General features: G+C 37.5%; 1 protein-coding gene across 1 annotated transcript; it reads right to left on the reverse strand.

Moving 5' to 3' along the window:
- Positions 1-4,048: 4,048 nt before the first annotated feature.
- Positions 4,049-17,793, reverse strand: NDUFA5 (NADH:ubiquinone oxidoreductase subunit A5). The gene is made up of 5 exons (XM_004310966.4): positions 17,669-17,793; positions 17,317-17,361; positions 12,897-13,013; positions 7,662-7,727; positions 4,049-4,233 (listed from the first exon to the last, which is right to left on the reverse strand). Exons 1-5 carry the CDS (start codon positions 17,687-17,689, stop codon positions 4,132-4,134), a joined length of 351 nt encoding a protein of 116 aa, XP_004311014.2. The 5' UTR covers positions 17,690-17,793; the 3' UTR covers positions 4,049-4,131.
- Between the last annotated feature and the right edge of the window lie 1,772 nt (positions 17,794-19,565).

The raw sequence follows: 19,565 nt of genomic DNA on the forward strand, positions 1-19,565 counted from the left end.
GTTTTCAGCTCAAAATAATCTGCATACCACAGACATATTGGGGTGGCAAGTTTTGCTCCCCTACAATTTCTTGTGAATTCTATTGAAAATAAACCTCTTCATTCTCCTCTAAACCAAACTCCTATCTTCTCATTTACTTTTTTCTCCATTGTAATTGTAGTATAGACTGCCATCCCACCAAGTACTGAGTTTCAAAGGAAATTCTGAACTAAGATGCAAAATACTACTCATGGTATGTTTGGTGATTCGTTGCTTTACCCTAGACCCCAGAACACACTTGCATAGGCAGTTTCTTTAACTTCCATTTGTCTATATAGCCCTTGAGAGTGGGAGTAAAAAGAAAAGGCTGATATTAACCTATATGTGGGAATTTTCTTCGATGGAGCACTGTTGATTTTCTCCCTTTGAAGAAAAAATGTGAGGGTAGCAAACTGCCCTCCAGTGATTAAGAAGCCTGATATAGATAACTGGGGACGTGGCAAGGGTTCAAGCTCTAGTCAGTCCTCTCTTCAGTTGGAGAACACGGTAGGCAAGGTCCTGCAAGACCTGAAGATCTTGGCTTTTTGAGAAAAATGAAAGTGATCTTCAATTTCATGGGAGAGTTCCTGGGTAAACAGTAGAACACAGACTCTGGAATACTGTCTTGGCTGTTAGAAGGAATTAGAAGAGCTGGCCCAGTGGGAAGGCCCATTTGAAAAGCCTGATGAAGCATCAGGTAAAGAGACTTAACTTCTGAAGGCAACACAGCAAGTCTTCCCATTGTAGTAGGTCCTAAATTCAGCTACTTAAGAATCTGGTGACAAGAGTCATGTGGATTTGAGGAAGCTCTCACCTGGACCCAAGTGAGAGGCAGGCAAACCGGCTAGGTTGACCAGCTGGGTTGACCTGGGGAGAAGTTGCCCTGCACTCCACTTTGCAAATGTGGACGAGGCAGCCCTCAGGGACCCTTGCACTTAAGAGAGCTGGCCTCAGGGCCTCTGGGGCCCCTCCAGCTCAGAAATGGAGGCTGACAGGTTGCTCACCCCTGCACCCACCAGCATCACAAGAATAATGTAAGCTGCCTGATCTTCTCCATTTGATAGATTTGACAGAAGATTGCTTTCCTTTTTATCTAGTATCCTAATATTCATGGCTGTGCTCAAAAATAAATCTGCTTTGCCTTGTAACCACAAAAAAGCTCAATTAGCTTCACTTCTCTAACTATACTTTAGGATTAGAAAAGGAAATTAAAACAGAGATAAGCTTCCTTACTTCCATCCTTAATTCTGAGGGAAAGGAGTCAGGGAGTGGAATAATGGGGAAGAGGCAAAATGACACCTGAGGTCTGGCAGCACATGATGCCTGCCACTGCTGGCATGATATCCTTTCTATTCAGAAAGGCAGACAACTTCCCAGCTTCTCCTGATCAGAAAGGATGGCAACCCTCAAGGCTGAGCCATATCCTGTGTGCCCAGGATAGCCATGGCTTATACCTATTACTCTTATCACACTTCCTTTCACTCTCACAATCATTACACAACGAATGAAAAATTATATGCTTATCCTAGATATAAGCCATTTTCATCCCAAAGGAAAGAATGCCAGAAATTTGAATATTCTGCACTCAGTCCACAGACTGGAAAAAGGGGACATCACTTTGCTGCTACTTTCTTCTTTGTCTGCAAAGCTCAAACTGATTAGCTTCTTTTTCTTGAGGTGCCTGGATTAGGGTGATTTACTTGAATGAGACCTATGAGGAGCCCAGGGAGACTGAAATGGGCCACTCGGAAAACTACTCAAATTAGTCTAGAAGCCACTCAACAACAACTGAAGATCTTTAAATAGAAGAATCAGCTGCAACAGATCAGGAAAGGTTAATCTGGAAGTTTATAAAAAGCACCTGGAAAACATCTGCAGCCATAAAAACAATCAGGTGTAAGATTATAGGGGCAGTTGGAATGGCAGCTAGGAAGTGTAAAAGAGTGGACCACACAGTGATGTCTTTAAGATACCTATCCCATTAACATTATCTGCCTATGATCCATATGAAGATTTCTGTACAAAATGAAATCCAGTTTATTACTTTAGTTTTTTACAGGTACTTTGACAGAAAAAGTTAAGAAAGCAGATCTACAGTCTTTTTTTTTTAGATCTACATTCTTTTGGTGCAGTCCAACCAGTACAGGCAGGAGGGACAGCATCCCAAGAATATTCATAAAAAAATATAGTGTTTAGGAGCATGAGTTCTGGAGCAAGACTGTCTAGGTTCAAAAGTTAGCTCCACATCTTACTATGTAACCTTGGGTATGTTATTACACTGTCTCTTTGCCTCAGTTTCTCCAGGGTTCCCATGTTGCCTAATTGCAGGGGAGCACTACTTGCAACTGAATTCTGGTTTCTTTTTCTGGAAAAATTTGCAGCATCTGACTCTTAAGAGTTGTAATGCAGATCTAATGAGTAACATTAGTCAAGTACTTAGAAAATTGCCTTTTCTATTAACAAACATTAGTCATTATTATTATTACTATGACTACTACTGCTATTCTACAACTAGCATTCTAATTTCTGATGTAAACATCGTATAAGGTCCCCTTTTATTAACAGCCACAGGAGCTCTGCTGGTGAAATATATAAGATGCCAAGGATCATGGGAGAAATGGAGCTGGAAGTATGTATCAAGTCACCTTTCTGTTTTCATGTACCCAAAGGACCTGAAAAAATTGTTGGCCAGAAAAATAGCTTGAAAGCACCTATGCAAACATGCTTTAAGATCATATATTTTGACCTCAGTAAAATTATATATTAAAGCAAATGGTTAGAACTGAAAAGGAAGATATAAATCATAAATTCTACTTCTTTTACAGAGAAGGAAATAAATAGGTTCTTTTGAGAAACTGACCACGTGCCTCGACTTAGTCACTGAGTTCACGGTAGTGGCTAGAGCCTGGGAATGAGAGCCCCTGGACTCGTCCCCAAATGCTTTTCCCACTTCCCACATAGAAGCGTCCTCTTGCAGTCTGACTGCTAAAAATTAACTCAATCCACTTTAAATATTCCTTTAGCATTCAATTTGCATCTATATAAGGGGAGAAATATTGTAAAAAAAGAAAAATACATTTTTTTCCCTCATTCCAAAAATTCTAAAAGGTTCTGTTTGGCCACAAGAGATAGCAAAACACATATATACATGCACACATACACACACAAGAAACAAAAGTACTTTGTTCTTATCTTTGAAGGTAAGAACTACCAAATTTAAATACTTAGAAATGGTAGGAGGCTAGGTAGAAAAGGTGAGGACATATGAAAAGTAATTTTATTTTTGTTTAACCTTAAACTTAGCAAACTACTTCTTTCTTTGAACAGCATTTATCTTGTCTGATATCCAGCTGCACTCATATTGGAAATTAGTGAAAACTACGTAATGATTCCACTTTGAAGTTATAACCATACAACTAAGATGTTTTGAATATAAGCCTATCTGTAAGTCAGATAAACTTTAAGAACTCTTAGTGTCTCTTCTTTTACAGAAATTCTATCTCTATCCTACTGTACTTCAGTTGATCAAGAAAACTAAAGGCAAAGGGCAAGAAAGCTAACTTCCTTAAAAATGAGACAAAAGGAAAAGTTTTTCCAACTACCACTATAAAGAAAAATTTTTCTTTCAAATACCAAATCAATTTTCTCAAGTGTACAATGAATTCTAATTTGATAGGTATTTTTCTTACTACTTCACTTCAAACAGTGACCTATACATTTGTTTAAACAATAATAATAATTAGGTACCTTTTATGTTTTTTCAGAATAAAAAAAGTTAAATGATGTGTTGAAGATACTACTAAAAATACTTCACCTTTTGAATATGGCCCCTGCATTGGAGATCTATAGGAATTTTTCCAATTAACTTTCAAATCTTCCCACAACATTTCTGTTTTAAAAAATATTTTTGAAATAATTTGAATGAATGCTCTACAAATCAAAAACCGATTCACAAGTCCCTATTACATAATCAACGATTTTATCAAGTTTCCTATATATGTTCTGTATCAGTTTTCTTGACTATAAGATGTCAATAATATGGAAATATTTTTAATAGAACAGAATATTTAATTACATCAGTTTCCCATAAACACACAAGTCATTTAATGATGTTTATATTGGCCATTTCCACTGGTTGGCAAGAGGCTCTTCCACTAAAGGCTCCCATGGTCTCCATTGCACCATTTTTCTTGCCAGACTTAGTTCATTTTCAGCCTGTTAATAAGAAATTTTTAAAAGATCATTTGATTATATTGTCTAATAGGTATTTATCACAGCTAATAACTGAAATATAAACTAGTAGAGCTACTTCTTTCATATTAATACATAATAAGCTGTTCCACCATCACATGTTGAACATCATTAATTTAATTACCTTAATTCTCACAGCTACACAATCATCATGAGTAAGAAAGGATGGCTTTTGATTTCTTCTATTTGATTAAAATTTGCTTTTATAGTGTTCAAAAGTTTAGTTGGTGAGTTTTTGATCTTAATTGTCTGTTTCACCATTTAGACTACAAATTCTCTGAAGAAGTATGTCTCTTAATCTATGTTAATGGCTTTCAAACTTTATTTTACCATGGCCCACTGCTTAAAAACATTTTTTTTTAACTAAGGGATCCACAAGATACACATACAACTAAAACAAAACTAAAAATATCATCACCTTTACTAGCTGTCATACACTCTATTTTCTATTGAATGTAAAAAAAAAAAATACTAGTCACAATCCACCTAAACTGATTTCATGATCCATAATCCTTTAGACACACAATCTGTAAAATTGTGATCTGTGAAGTGTAAGAGAATACAATAGTTGTATTTTTATTGATCAATCAAATCAGTTTCCTTAATCAGATTATGTTACATTTAATTTTTCCTCTCAAACACAATTTACAACACATTTAACAAATATATTTTAGCTATCTTTTTTTTTTAAACATCTTTATTGGAGTATAATTGCTTTACAATGGTGTGTTAGTTTCTGCTGTATGACAAAGTAAATCAGCTATACATATACATACATCTCCATATCTCCTCCCTCTTGCATCTCCCTTCCACCCTCCCTATCCCACCCCTCTAGGTGGACACAAAGCACCGAGCTGATCTCCCTGTTTAGCTATCTTCTTATTTCACATTTTTTCCACAGCAAAAAGACCTATGACAACTCTGGCCAACTTAGAAGAAGAACACTGTTGAACACTTGTCAGGACATCAGAGAAAGAATTCAAACACAGAATGAATGCTTAGTTTCTATCAGAGGCTATACTTCTCCAGTTAAAAGGCAATGCCTCGGGACTTCCCTGGTAGTGTAGTGGTTAAGACTCTGAGCTGCTAATGCAGGGGGCCTGGGTTCGATCCCTGGTCCAGGAACTAGATCCCGCATGCATGCTGCAACTAAGAGTTCGCATGCCACATCTAAGGAGCCGGCAAGCCACAACTAAGGAGCCCGCGAGCCACAACTAAGGAAAAAAAAAAGGCAATGCCTCATTTATGCCAGTGGTGCGAAACAGCCAATCTATGTTTAGCAGCAACAGTCTAAATGTATATAAACAATGAGTTAAAAAGAGTAGATAAACAGAAATCTGGGGGTAGAGGTATTTCCTAATGCTGAAATGAGAAAATACTGATTAAAACAATCCCTAAGGATGACTCTCTCTCTGAATGCCCTTTGACTTTTGTCTCTTGAACATTCATGCCTTCTCTATGCCCCCAAAAAGTCACTGCATGCTTAGGAGGGTTCCTACCCCTGAACACCACTTAAGTCAGCCCTACTTCAGGGAGCTGGACTCAGCTGGCATGTGGTGCCTGTAACCACTTCCTCCCTCTTCTCCGGCTTCCGACACACTACCCTTTCCTCATTCCTCTCATATGTCCCTCTAGAAATGGGCTGTCCAGTACGGTAGCCACTATCTACCTGTGACTACTGAGTGAGCACTTGACATGTAGCTAGTTCAAATTCAGATGTGCTGAGAGTATAAAATACACACCAGATTTTAAAGACTTAGTATAAAAAAAAAGTAAAATGTCTTAATTTTTTACATTGATGATATGTTTCAATGATATTATTTTAGATCTACTGGGTTAAATAAAGCATTATTAAAATTTAACCTTAGCATAGCACATGAAAATTTGAGAACTGCACAGATAACATAAAAGTACTTAATGTACCCTAAGACTATAACTGCATGATAAATTAATGTACTAGCTAAACTAAAGTTATGATCAAAGTGAAATCAGGTAAAGAAAGAGGAACAGAAGGAAGACAATAACAATAAGTTTGCATTAAATTCCCATAACACTTTATCTAGTACCATATCCAACCTGGCAAATGAATAGGAAGGCCAAGAAAATAGGCCTCTGAATGACTGAAACAGTCTACATTTATAGAAAGCTGTCTGAATACTCCATTCTTCTTTTAACAGAGCCATCTAACAATTCTTTCAAATTTATATATTATGTCTATTGGTAAGAGATTTTGATAAAATCAAGCAAGAAAATGTAAGAAAAAAATGTTTACTTTTTTTTAAATATGAAAAACGTAAAAATTACATGAAACAGAATTAAACATTTATCAGACCCTTATAAGGGGAAGACATTCTAAACCTATATATAATATTGGGAAGGAGGGGAGATTAAAAGGGGAGTGGGCAGAGGGAGAGTGATTTGACCAAGTAAAAAATTTTAAAACCTCTACATATGGGAGAGAATAGTTAAAGTCAAAAGGCAAAGAACAGGGCTTCCCTGGTGGCGCAGTGGTTGAGAGTCTGCCTGCCAATGCAGGGGACGCGGGTTCGAGCCCTGGTCTGGGAGGATCCCACATGCTGCGGAGCAACTGGGCCCGTGAGCCACAACTACTGAGCCTGCGCGTCTGGAGCCTGTGCTCCGCAACGAGAGAGGCCGCGACAGTGAGAGGCCCACGCACCGCGATGAGGAGTGGCCCCCACTTGCCGCAACTGGAGAAAGCCCTCGCGCAGAAACGAAGACCCAACACAGCCATAAATAAATAAATAAAATTAAAAAAAAAAAAAAAAAAAGGCAAAGAACAGACTAAAAAAAGAAAAAAAAATATATAGCAAAAATTTAAGGTTAATATCTTTTATTTGAAAAAAACCTCAAAGAAATATATAAGAAAAACACTAAAAACAAATGACAGAGTAAAAACCTTAATATAAATTACAAAACACAAAATACAAAAACATATTTTAAGAATTTAACCTTCAAGAGTCAAAACTACATTTTAATTTTATGACTCAAAAGATCTATATTTTTCCATATTAAAAATATAGTAACCCTTTAAAATGTAAAAATATATGTATCTAAAAAGATAATTATTCAAATAGCAGTAATACTGTGTTACTAATTTGAACTAAGGGAAGGCTAACAAGAACATGCTAATTAAATTCTAAACTTCCAACAAAAGCCTCATAAATTCAAATTATAATCAATGATAAATATTTAACTGACATACATATGTCAGAGTATGCATTTTCTTATGTGGTTAGTCTTCTATTGGATGAATTGATATAAATTAAAAAGTTTAGTTTTCCTTTCTTTCTGGAATGTGAGTTTTGTACCCCTATAACATTGTGCCTTTGAACATTTGAAGCTAAACATCTGAATATTCAACTTTTCTTTACCTGAAGAATCACCTCTTCTATTTGGCCTCCCTGAAGTTGCTCTTCTAATTTTTTAACATTTGGTTCCTATAATTTAAGGGAAAAAAAGAAAAAAATAGTTAAAGAAGCACAAAAAGCACTTAATATGACAAATATAATTAATTTTTCTTTCATTGTACCCTTGCTAATTTTTACCAAATATCTGGTTAAGAGCCATTTCATCTCTCTACTATTTTATTGCTTTTCTGTCTTAATATTAAAAGTGTTAAACGTTTATTGATGTGCTTATCAAGGGTAAGAATATGTTTAATTCAGTTTTTCTAAAATATGGATTTTAAAATAATACTTTATTTTCTTAGTACTTCCTATATTTCCTCTTAAGCATTAGCATTAAAAATAAATGCTACCCTATGACCCAGAACTCTACTCCTAGGTATATGCCAAACAGAAATGCATAATACATTAACCAAATGACATGTTCAACAATGTTCACAGCAGCATAAATTACATCCCCAAACCAGAAACAATCCAAATGACCATATATAAGAGAATAAATGAATAACTGTAGTATTTGAATATAATAGAATATTATAGAGCAATGAGAATGAACAAATTACAACTATATGCAACAACATAGATGATTCTCTCGAACATATTATTAAGCAAAAGAAACCAGACAAATACATATTGATGATTCCACTTATAAAAAGTTCAAAACCAGGCAAAATGAATCTGTGGTGTTAGAGGTCAGAAGAATAGTTATCTTCAGGAGGGTAGTAACCTTGAGAAGAACAAGAAAGGGTTTTGGCATTCTGGAAATGTCCTCTTTTTTGATTTAGTGTTGACATGTGTGATTACTTTGTGAAAATACATCAAGTTCTATGCTTATAATGTCTGCACATTTCTTTATGTACATTATTCTTCAATAAAAGGTTACCTGAAACTATCACAACATTGTTAATCGGTTATACTCCAATATAAAATAAGAAGTTAAAAAAAATTATTAAAAATAAAATAGCCACTGTGCTTCCCCACTTTGACTCCAAAAAAAAAAAAAATGTTAATATAGTAACTAGAACATTCAAAGACATATATTTATTTTCTAGTAGACCAAGCTTTTTGAGAGCCAGAAACCATGATCTATATATACACATGCATATATAAATAAGGTGTAAATAGGGTAGCTTCTTGGCCTATAAATGGAGTGAAAAGAGGGAGAAAAAAAAAGTTACTTTCTACAGGAATTGGCATCTGTCTCAGGGCATCTGCTGGCTGACCCAAGATATCTCTATGGCTTGCTCCTCCACTTCCAACCAAGTCTTTGCTCATACATCTTCTTCTTAGTGAGAACCATTCTGATAATTTATATTGTGGTAGGCTCGAATAATGCCTCACAAACTGTACATGAACTAGTCCCTGGAATCTATGAATGTTACTTTATATGGCAAATATTTCGCAGATGTGATTAAGGATCTTGGAATGGGAAGATTATCCTAGATTATCTGAGTGAGCCCTAAATACAATTATAGGTGTCCTTATAAGAGAGAGGCAGAGGGAAATTACACATGGAAGAAGAAAAAGTAAAGACTGGAGTGACTCAGCCACAAGCCAAGGAATAACAAAAGCCACCACAGCTGGAAAAGGCAAGGAATGAATTCTATCCTAAAGCCTCCAAAGGGAGTACAGGCCTGCCGACACCTTGATTTTGGCCCCTGATACTAATTTTAGCTTCCAGAAATATAAGACAATAAATTTCTATTATTTTAACTCACCAAGGTTGTTGTAATTTGTTACAGCAATCATAGAAAACTAATACATATTGTAACACCCCTCATCACCCTCATACACACCATTCTTCCTTCTTCCTTCTTTAATTTCCTTCACTGCACTTACTATGTTCTAACACACTAATGGAATGTACTTTTTTTTTTTTTTTTGCGGTACGCGGGCCTCTCACAGTTGTGGCCTCTCCCGTTGCGGAGCACAGGCTCCGGACGCGCAGGCTCAGCGGCCATGGCTCACGGGCCCAGCCGCTCCGTGGCATGTGGGATCTTCCCGGACCGGGGCACGAACCCGTGTCCCCTGCATCGGCAGGCGGACTCTCAACAACTGCGCCACAGGGAAGCCCTGGAATGTACTTCTTTATTCACTTATTTTTCCTATTTATTTCTTTGGCTCCCATCATTAATGTATAATCTCCAAGGCAGGGATTTTTATGTTTTGTTCATTGCCATGTAGGCACTAGCTTCCATGCCCAGAACCATACGTAGCATATGATAGACATGCATTAAGTGTTTCTTGAATAAATACAAAGTAGTTAGAAAAGAGAGGGAAACAAAGCAGATGAACATGTTTGAGAAAGACTGTTTAACTCAAAATGACTGAGCTATGAAGCCAAAAATTAATAACAAAACAGGGAAGCTGGTCACTGTCACGATACCCAGGAGGGAGAATGCAGAGAAGGCAAGGAATATTCAACATTATTTTCAACTCAGGAAAAGCCTGTGTTGGGAAAACAATTCAAAATTTGTCTTACTTAAGTTGGGTCAATAATGTGAGTTTTATTTACTAATGGCATAATGCCACCAAGCTTAATAAGGTACCATGTACTGAATGCTCACTATATGCTTGCACCTGTGTTAAGCACTGTACATATATAACCCATTCAGTCCTAACAACAAGTGTTCAAGGCAGGTATTATTATATCCAAGTTATAGATGAGGGAATTGAGACAGAGAAAATGGGCAATATGCCAACTCACAAAGTAAGTATTAGAGCTGAGATGAAAATTTTGGAAAGACCACAAACCAATGCTTTTCACCACTATGCTATTACTATCTCCCTAGTATAATCTGAAAAAAATATTTACTTTTATTTCCATTTTAGACTTAGACCCTTTATAATCATTACAATATTCCCTGAAGATTCCATGGCTCTATGGGCGGGATTAAAAATCTGTGTTAATTTTATCAAACAGCATTCAGCAATACAGCTATTACATAGCGCTTGGTGTTTTTAAAAATTATTTGTATACAGCCTTTTGGATAAACAAATATTTCTAAGGACCTTATTAAGTGTCAGGCACTAAGCTAGATTCTTGGGATAAAAAGATGAATGCAATTCACAAGTAGTTTATGGACTAGTACAGAAGACATAAAAGGCTTCACAGAGGAAGTGATGGATCTTGAGGACTGAGTAAGAACTGCCTGGCATACAAGGTAAGGGTATTCCAGGAAGAGGGAAGAGAAAATACAAAGAAACCAAAAATAAAATTGCATGGAACTCACATAACTGTCAGAAGTCTGGTATTACTGAAGTATAGTGTACAAAACAAGAAATGACAAGATAAGACTGAGAAGATAACTTAGAGCCAGACCTTGGGGGGGCTTCCATACCATGCTAAAGACTTCATTCTATAAGCCAGTGGCTCCCAAACCTGGCTATACGTCAAAATCATGCAGATAAAGGTAGCTAGATGAGTTTCACACAATCAGCCCAGCATAAATCCTTAAATTCAGCCTTTGAGAAACACTGAACAGGAAACCACAGTAAGGTTTTAAGCAGGAAGATCTCATGATCAGATTTACATATTGGAAAAAAAACTCTATTGGCAGTGTGGGGCATATAATGAAATATGATAGAACTAAACACAGACCAATTTAGTTATAAGGCAACTGAACAGCCTAGGTCAGAGAAAAGAATTTTAGAACTATTAAGTGAAAGCAATGACAGTGAACTCTTCTTTGGGTGACATTGGCAAAAGTAAAGGAAAATATAAGGATAAGTTTCCTTTTCCTTTTAAGGTAGGAAAAAGCTAAATACATTTTGAGGCTAACTAAAAGATGATAATAAAATGGAAGGCTAAAAGAAAAACAGAAGAAATGATTAAAGGGGAACACGGTTATGGAGAAGGAAAGCAGAGAATAAAAGACAGTTGAAGAGACTGACCTCATGAAAAGAAAAAGAAATTTCTTACTATGAGATGGGAAAAAATGCATAAGCCCATTTTCCTTAAAGAAAGATGAATTCAAAAGAAATGTTAATTTCCCCTTTAGAGACCTGTAATCTGTGAATTACTTCCAGAACTGCCAAGATAAGAATAAAAACTCCAAATCGAATTGCACTGTTTTGCCATATACCTGCAGAAAATGTAAGAATTCTCTCTGGACTACAGAGTTTGGTGATCTAATAATAAGAAAACTATATTAGGGCCACTTATTACATGTATAAGTGGTCCTAAACTTTTGGAGTTTATGAACACTATTTTGGATAATTACAAAAGTCCATGAAATAACTGCTAGTGTGGAAATTTAACAACAGTGCAATATAGTTTGGTATAAAAGAAGTAGCAGCAGTCTATTGTGTGCCTGTCTAGGGCCTTTGATTCAGAAGCTGTAAAATGCTTGTATTAGTCTTCCTGGGCTGCCATAACAAAATACCATACATAGACTGGATGGCTCAAAGATGAAAAATTTATTTTCTCACAATTCTGGATACTGGAAATCCAAGGTCAAGGTACGACAGAGTCCGTTTCTGGTGGGAGCTCTCTTCCTGGCTTGCACACAGCGACCTTATTGCTGTGTCCTTACATCGCAGAGAATACGAACTCTCTGGTATCTCTTCTTAGAAGGACACTAATCCTACTGGATCAGTGTACCACTCTTATGATCTCATTAACCTTAATTACTCCACACTGCAGGGTTAGGGTTTCAACATATGAATTTGGGAGGACACAAACTTTCTGTCCATAACAAAGCTCAATATAATTTTTGGTAGTTAAGAGACTAACTTGGTCCTCTTCTTTTTATAACAAAGCACTTTTTAAAAGTTATTCCTGACAGTTGTTAAACACAATATACATATTTTTTTCGGTTTTGTTTTCATTCTTCTCTATTCTAAAACTAGAAAAATGAAATAAAGATTGATATATCTATAGATAAGAAGTAAAAGATCAATGAAGGATTAGACAGGTAAGAGAGATAAATGAAAGCTATAATGTTAACTTAAGGAAGGGACTTGATCTTATTCTTTCACTCCTGTATTTACAGTGACTGTCATATAAAAAGTACTCAATAAACAGGAGTTTGATGAATGAAAGGGAGAAAGGATGGAAGAAACGCACGGAGGGAAGGAGAATAGAAAGGAGAGTCTGCAGAATATGCAAAAAGTAATCAACTGAATTTTTTATTTTTTTTTTGTTAAATGTTGCATTGGATACCATACATCCAAGAAAACAAAATCAAGTTAGCTACTTACCGCTTTAACCATACTCAGCCTCTCATTTGTAATCTGTTCTGTATACTTTCTATATGCTGCATTTTTAGGGATTTGTCCAAGAACATCAAGAATCTTTGTATACAATATTTTTAGCCTCTGAAAAGACAAAAAATACAAATTTCCAGTTTAAAATGTCACCAAAGATTTAAAAAGTCTCACCGATTATTAAAAAAAAAAAATTCACAACTATTTTTTAAAAAAGCATTTAACTTTTCCTTGCTGCAACTTCTTCATGTCTATGCCTATCGATCCCTTTACAGCTTAGGAAAAATGTGAATATAAAGATGGAAACTTTTCATATTTGTATGTATGACAAAAGTTGTACAGAAGTTAAAGGTATGATAACAAAAATAAAACTGCATTCTAACTTATTGCTAACAATCTTTTTGGTAAATTAAATCACTTACTAAATCAGTATGTCTCAAATTGAGGTACTAAGCACCGCAAATTCTGATTTTTAAAAAATTTTTTATTTGGATTTCTATAGAAATAGAAAAATATATAAGCAGTATATTATCAGTATGATCAAATTTAACGGAATGTAGTGATGATAGTTCAGTGCTTATGCTTAGTGACTATGATCAGGTTGGTACGACGTGAAGATTTCACCACAGGCTCAACAGAAAAAAGCAGCAAGAAAACTGAGTCACTGCACATATTAAAGCAGCACATATTAAAGCACACTGAACTTAAAGGTCAATACAGCAGCCAGCAGTAAAGTCATACGATAAAAAGTTGTTATAGTAGACCCTAATTCACAGTTCATAAATATTAAGTATAATCATAAATATACATATGTGATGAGAATTTTTCATTATTTCTTTGAAATTTAATTTGAAATTTGTTTTAGTTTAATTGTATGAAACCGGAGATGCTAATACCTAATTTCATTCATATATGTTCACCATATATATGAATAAACAAAACCAACCTTAAGGGCCTCTAAGAATCATTTTTCTTAAAAAGTACTCTGCATATTTAGACATTACTTCTATATTTGAATATGATGTTCTGTAATAGAGGGTATTTTACTATACTAATGTAGAGCTTGTTAGATAACATATAATCTAAATTGTGTGTGTGTGTGTGTGTGTGTGTGTGTGTGTGTGTGTGTGTGTGTGTGTGAGTGAGGGGTGGTTTAGCCTCATTTCTTCTCAATTTTAGCAAAGGGCATGACAATAGAAAGGCCTGGTAAGAGACATGGATTCTAAAATGGGGATGTTAATAATATCAGCTTCAGGGCTTCCCTGGTGGCACAGTGGTTGAGAGTCTGCCTGCCGATGCAGGGGACACGGGTTCGTGCCCCACTCCGGGAAGATCCCACATGCCGCCGAGTGCCTGGACCCGTGAGCCAAAACAAAACAAAAAATCACCTTCAATAATATCAGCTTCATAGGATTTTGTATAACTTAGAACAGTATCTGGCGCACATAAGTTTCAATAAATGTTAGCATTATTATTCTATTGGGGAAAGAAGAGTCACATCAGCAGATGTCAGAGAAGGTTTCATAGAAAAGGCAGCATCTGGGATAGACCTAGAGGGATGGTAGGACTTAGACATTTGAAGATGTTAGAAAAGGCAATCTTACACATAGAATACATACAGAGGACTGAATGGCAGAAAATACAGGTAATGTAAAGTAATTATTATATAGTTCTATTTCCCTTGAACTGTGTTGTCTAATATAGTAGCCACTAGCCAAATTTGGCCATTGAGCACTTGAAATGTGACAAATCTGAACTAAGATGTGCTGTTAAGTGTAACTACACACTGGATTTTGAACATTTAGTATGAAAAAAAGACTATAAAATATCATTAATTTTTTATATTGATTATATATTGAAATGGTAATATTTTGGATATGTTAGGTAAAATAAAATATATTAACTTTTTCCTTATTAAAAAAAAAGTGACTCCTAGAAAATTTTGTACTACAAGCATGGTTTATATTTATGACTTGCATTATATTTTTATTGGACAGCACATGGCTAGAATATAGGACACAGAGAAAATGCTTTGGAGATAAGGTTGGAGAAAAAGCAAATCAGACTGTATATGGTTCTGCATGGCAAGTTAAAGCATTTGGGCTTTATTATGTGGGCAATTAAAAGATTTAGGGAAATTGTGATTAGATGTGTGCTTCAGAAAAATTAATCTGGCAGTAGTGAGTTAAAAGAATAGGATAAAGGAGCAACAGAGAAGAAGGCCAGTAACAAGGTTGTTGCAATTCTCTACACAAGAACAAGGGACTAAACTGTGGTAATAATAGTAGGACAAAAAAAGAGAGGTCATAATGGAGAGTTGTTATAGAAAAGGATCAACAAAATTCATCGCTGGAGTGAACATGAAGATAAAAGAGTGTAAGAGAAGTATCAACTATGATGTCCAATTCCCAGCCTGCAGAGTAGAAAGACTTTGATACCATCAAGAAAAATACTCCACAGTGGAAGAAACAGATTTAGAAAGGGAAAACCATGAGTTCAGTTTTAGACTATGAGTCTAAAGGCATTATGAACTCATAACGAGTACAAGACATTAACTCAACAAACATTAGTTACTGAGCACATACCATGTGCTAGCATAGTTCTAGCAGTGAACAAAAGAATAAAAAATTCCTGTCTTGATGATAACCTACAGTCCAGTAGAGAGAGACAACATACAAGATAAATCAGTAGAATACAGTCCGTTGAATAGTGATCTGGAGAACCACTGTAAGCACTTTTGTATTTAGAGTGAAATGGAAAAGCAGTGGTGAATTCTGAGGAAAGGAGTCACATGACTTGACTCACATTTTAGCAGGCTGACTTTTGTTGAAAAAAGATCAAACTGAGGCAGTGAAAAGCAGGGAGAGGCAGTTAGGAAGCAAATGCAATTATCCACAGCCATGATGATGGCGGCTGAGAATACGGTAGTAGAGGAGGTGGTGAGAAGTAATCAAAATTTGGATATAGGGCTTCCCTGGTGGTGCAGTGGTTGGGGGTCCACCTGCCGATGCAGGGGACACAGGTTCGTGCCCCGGTCCGGGAGGATCCCGTGTGCCACGGAGCGGCTGGGCCCGTGAGCCATGGCTGCTGAGCCTGCGCGTCTGGAGCCTGTGCTCCACAAGGGGAGAGGCCACGACAGTGAGAGGCCCGCGTACCGCAAAAAAAAAAAAAAAGGATATAATTTGAAGGTAGAACCCAGAGGATTTACTGAAGTACCCAATGTGGGGTGTGAGAGAAAGAAAAGAATGAAAGATGATTTCAAGGCTTTTGACTGAGTGAATAGAAAAATGGAACTGCTGTTCACTGAGATGAGCAAACCTGAGAGAAGAGCAGGTTTTAGGGAGAAGATCAGGAACCCAATTTTGGGCATGTTAAGTTTAGGTTGCCTGCCTGACATCCAAGTGGAGATGTCCACTAAGTAATGAAATATACAAGGCTTCCATAAAGGGAGAGGTCAGTGTGCTTGCCACGGAAACCCAAGAGCTATCAGTGTGTAGGTGGTATTTAAAACCATCGGAATGGGTCCAGACACCAACAGAGAGCAAATACAAATAGAGAAAAGACCCAAGAACAAAGTCTTAGAACTCCACCATTTAGAAGTAGGGATATGAGGGATAAGCAGAAAAGGAGAAGGCCAAAAGAAGTAGGGGAAAAAAAACACACCAGGAGATTGAGGTGTCTTGAAGCACAGAAAAGTGTTTGATGGACAGTGCCAGATAAGTCAAATGCTGCTATTGGGTTAATAAAGATGAGAAACGTGAGCTGACCATCGGATTTAGCAGCATGGTGACCTTGAAAAGAACAGTTCTGGCCAAGCCTGACTGGAGTGCCTTCAAAATGGATAAGAGAAATAGGAGACCGTTAAGTACAGGTAACTTTTGAGTTACCTGTAAAAGGGAAGGAAGGAGAGAAATGGCGTGATTATAGGAGGGAGGAGAACGATCCAGGGAGGTCTTTTTTTTTTTTTTTTTGATGGAAGAATGTCTGAATACTGACGGGAAAGACCTACTAGAAGAGAAAACTGATGACAAAAGGCGGCAACTGCTAGGCCGCTATCTTTGGTAATCGAAATTGTACAGAATCTAAGGCACCTAAGAAAAGGTGAGGCGGGGGAAAAGGTGGGAAATGGCGATACAGATCTGGGAAGACACTCGCAAAAGTACCAGTGAGCCACTAGAATGCCACGGAAAAACTCAACAAGAAAATGGTTTGAGAAAGAGATCATGGCAAAACAACCAAACAAAAACGTGGTACCAGATGAACCAAGTACTAAATACCGCTGTTGACTCCAGAGCTCACGCTGAGTTGTAATCTGGGGCTTGCAATATCCGTATCCCGTTAACCATTGAAGAAACAAGGTCGCAGGGTGCTAGGCTTCCTTGGAAACTCAGGAAGGAAGAAAAGAAGTACATACCTCGTGTGGACTCTCACATACAGCCAATCCCACAAGGCCAGTGGTCTGTTCAAAAAACAAAACACGATTCGTGCTGTTTACTACAATTCCCTGCGTACCCACGCTAAGACAAGCAAAACCACTACTGTTCTGGCTTAAACCGGCCTAAAACCAGCTACCGGTCTCTCAAAGCCGCTGGTTCGGAGTTTTCTTCTCCCTCTCCGATCGGAGCCGCTAAACTGGTCACCCCTAAGGGCAGAGCAAAATGAGTCCCCCAGAAGCACCGCCAAGCCCGTGACAGTTCCGGACACCACCCGCGGGCTGACTCCATCCCCACAGTCTAAATTCCGTCAGTGACCTCCACCCGCCTCACCTTCTTCAGCAAGCCCGCCATGACAGCGCCGAGCAACCAGGACGCGCAGCCCTCTGGGAACTCGCCCAGACCCGCTCAATCCACCACAGAGGCCGCCATTCCGTCACCTTGGAAACAGCTTGGCCCCGCCCCCTAAGGCTCTTTACCGGCGCAAAGGCTCTGCACCGCCCATTCACAAAAGAAAAAGTGACGCATGCGCAATGAGTGCACAAAGCCTCTAAACCAGGAGGGTGGGGCAAAGGTTACGTTAGGTGTCTTATGTCTCAGTTCTTGTCTCTCTCACGCTGCCTGCCTACCCAAAGGTTGGGGGAAACCCTCCAAGCTACAAAAACACACCAGGAGATTGAGGTCATAGTCGCTCTAGGAACCTGCATTAGTCTTAACCTTTGGTGAATTCCTCTCTTCTACAGCGTAGTGTGCAGTAAAATGAGGGTGGTCGTGGAGCTATCGTCTAAGTGATCTCTTAGGTGCAAAGGTTAGTTCAGTATCCTCAGTCTTATGAGGCAAAGCAGAGCCAGAGGACACTTCCCATCGCAAGCCTTTTCTCTTTCATTTTACTCACTGAAGTACAGCATCCATTTTCTCATTTTCCCAGGTGAAGTGATACCGGACCATACCCCTTTTTTTCACTTACCTCTACAAACATGTACTGAACACCCGTTATGTGTTAGTTGCTGGGACATAGTTTGTAAAACAGCATCTCACATCGCGAGATTTACAGAACAATGACGAAGACATGCATTAATAGGTAATTTGTTAAGTGTTCCAAAAGAGGTTTGTGCCAAGTGCAATGGTAGCAGGGAAGAAGAAACAACTGAAAATTGTGGGATGACTGGAGTTAAAAAGGGCATTTGCTTAAAAAGTCAATGGGAGAAGAGCACAACAAATTGAGAATATATATAACTTAAATGTTAAAACAACCCACAGAATGGGAGAAGATTTTTGCAACCACATATAATCACCAAAAGATAAGTGGTGCCTAGAACATGTAAGGAACTTAACATAAATCAGTAAGAAAAGAACTATGAATTGGGAGATTGGGCTTGACATATATACACTACTATGTATAAAATAGATAACTAATGAGAACCTAATGTATAGCACAGAGAGCTCCATTCAGTGCTCTGTGGTGACCTAAATGGGAAGGAAATCTAAAAATGAGGGGATATATGTATATGTATACTGATTCACTTTGCTGAACAGCAGAAACTAACACAACATTGTAAAGCAACTATACTCCAATAAAAATTAATTTTAACAAAAAAGAACTAATAACCAGAACAGGTCTTCCTGCTTCCATTCTTGCCTACCTCTCTGGAATATATTAAATGAGTTAATATATGTAAAGTGCCTGACTCAGTGCATGGAACACAGAACCACACAAGTGATTCTGTTATTTTTTATTTTGCTGTTGTCATTCTCAACCCAGTAGCTAGAATAATCCTTTTAGAAAATACTTCGTTCAAAATTCTTCCATGATTTTTCACTCAAGGTGTAAAAACCACAGTTCTTGCATCGCCTACAATGTCTCACATGACTGTCCCCTCTGCCTCTCACCTCTCAGACCTAACCTTCTAGCCCCCTTCTCTATACTCAGGTAGCTGCTCTTCTAACCCTTTCTTTGGAAAGCCCTTCCACCACCACCAGATGGGTGCATGACTCACTCTCTCACCCCTTTCAAATCTTTGCACAGTTTTACCTTCCCAGTGTGGCCCGCCCTGGCCGTGAGATTTAAAACTGCAGATTGCCACAAAGACATTCCTTACCCTCTTCTCTGCTTCAGTTTTCTTCATAGCCCTTAGCAACTTCTAATATGCTATCTAATTATCTTACTTATATTGTTTTTGGGTATCATCCTTTCTAGAATATAAGCCATATGTGAATGGAAATTATTTGC

Source organism: Tursiops truncatus, chromosome 9 (assembly GCF_011762595.2).
Source record: "Tursiops truncatus isolate mTurTru1 chromosome 9, mTurTru1.mat.Y, whole genome shotgun sequence".
NCBI classification, from domain to species: Eukaryota; Metazoa; Chordata; class Mammalia; order Artiodactyla; family Delphinidae; genus Tursiops; species Tursiops truncatus.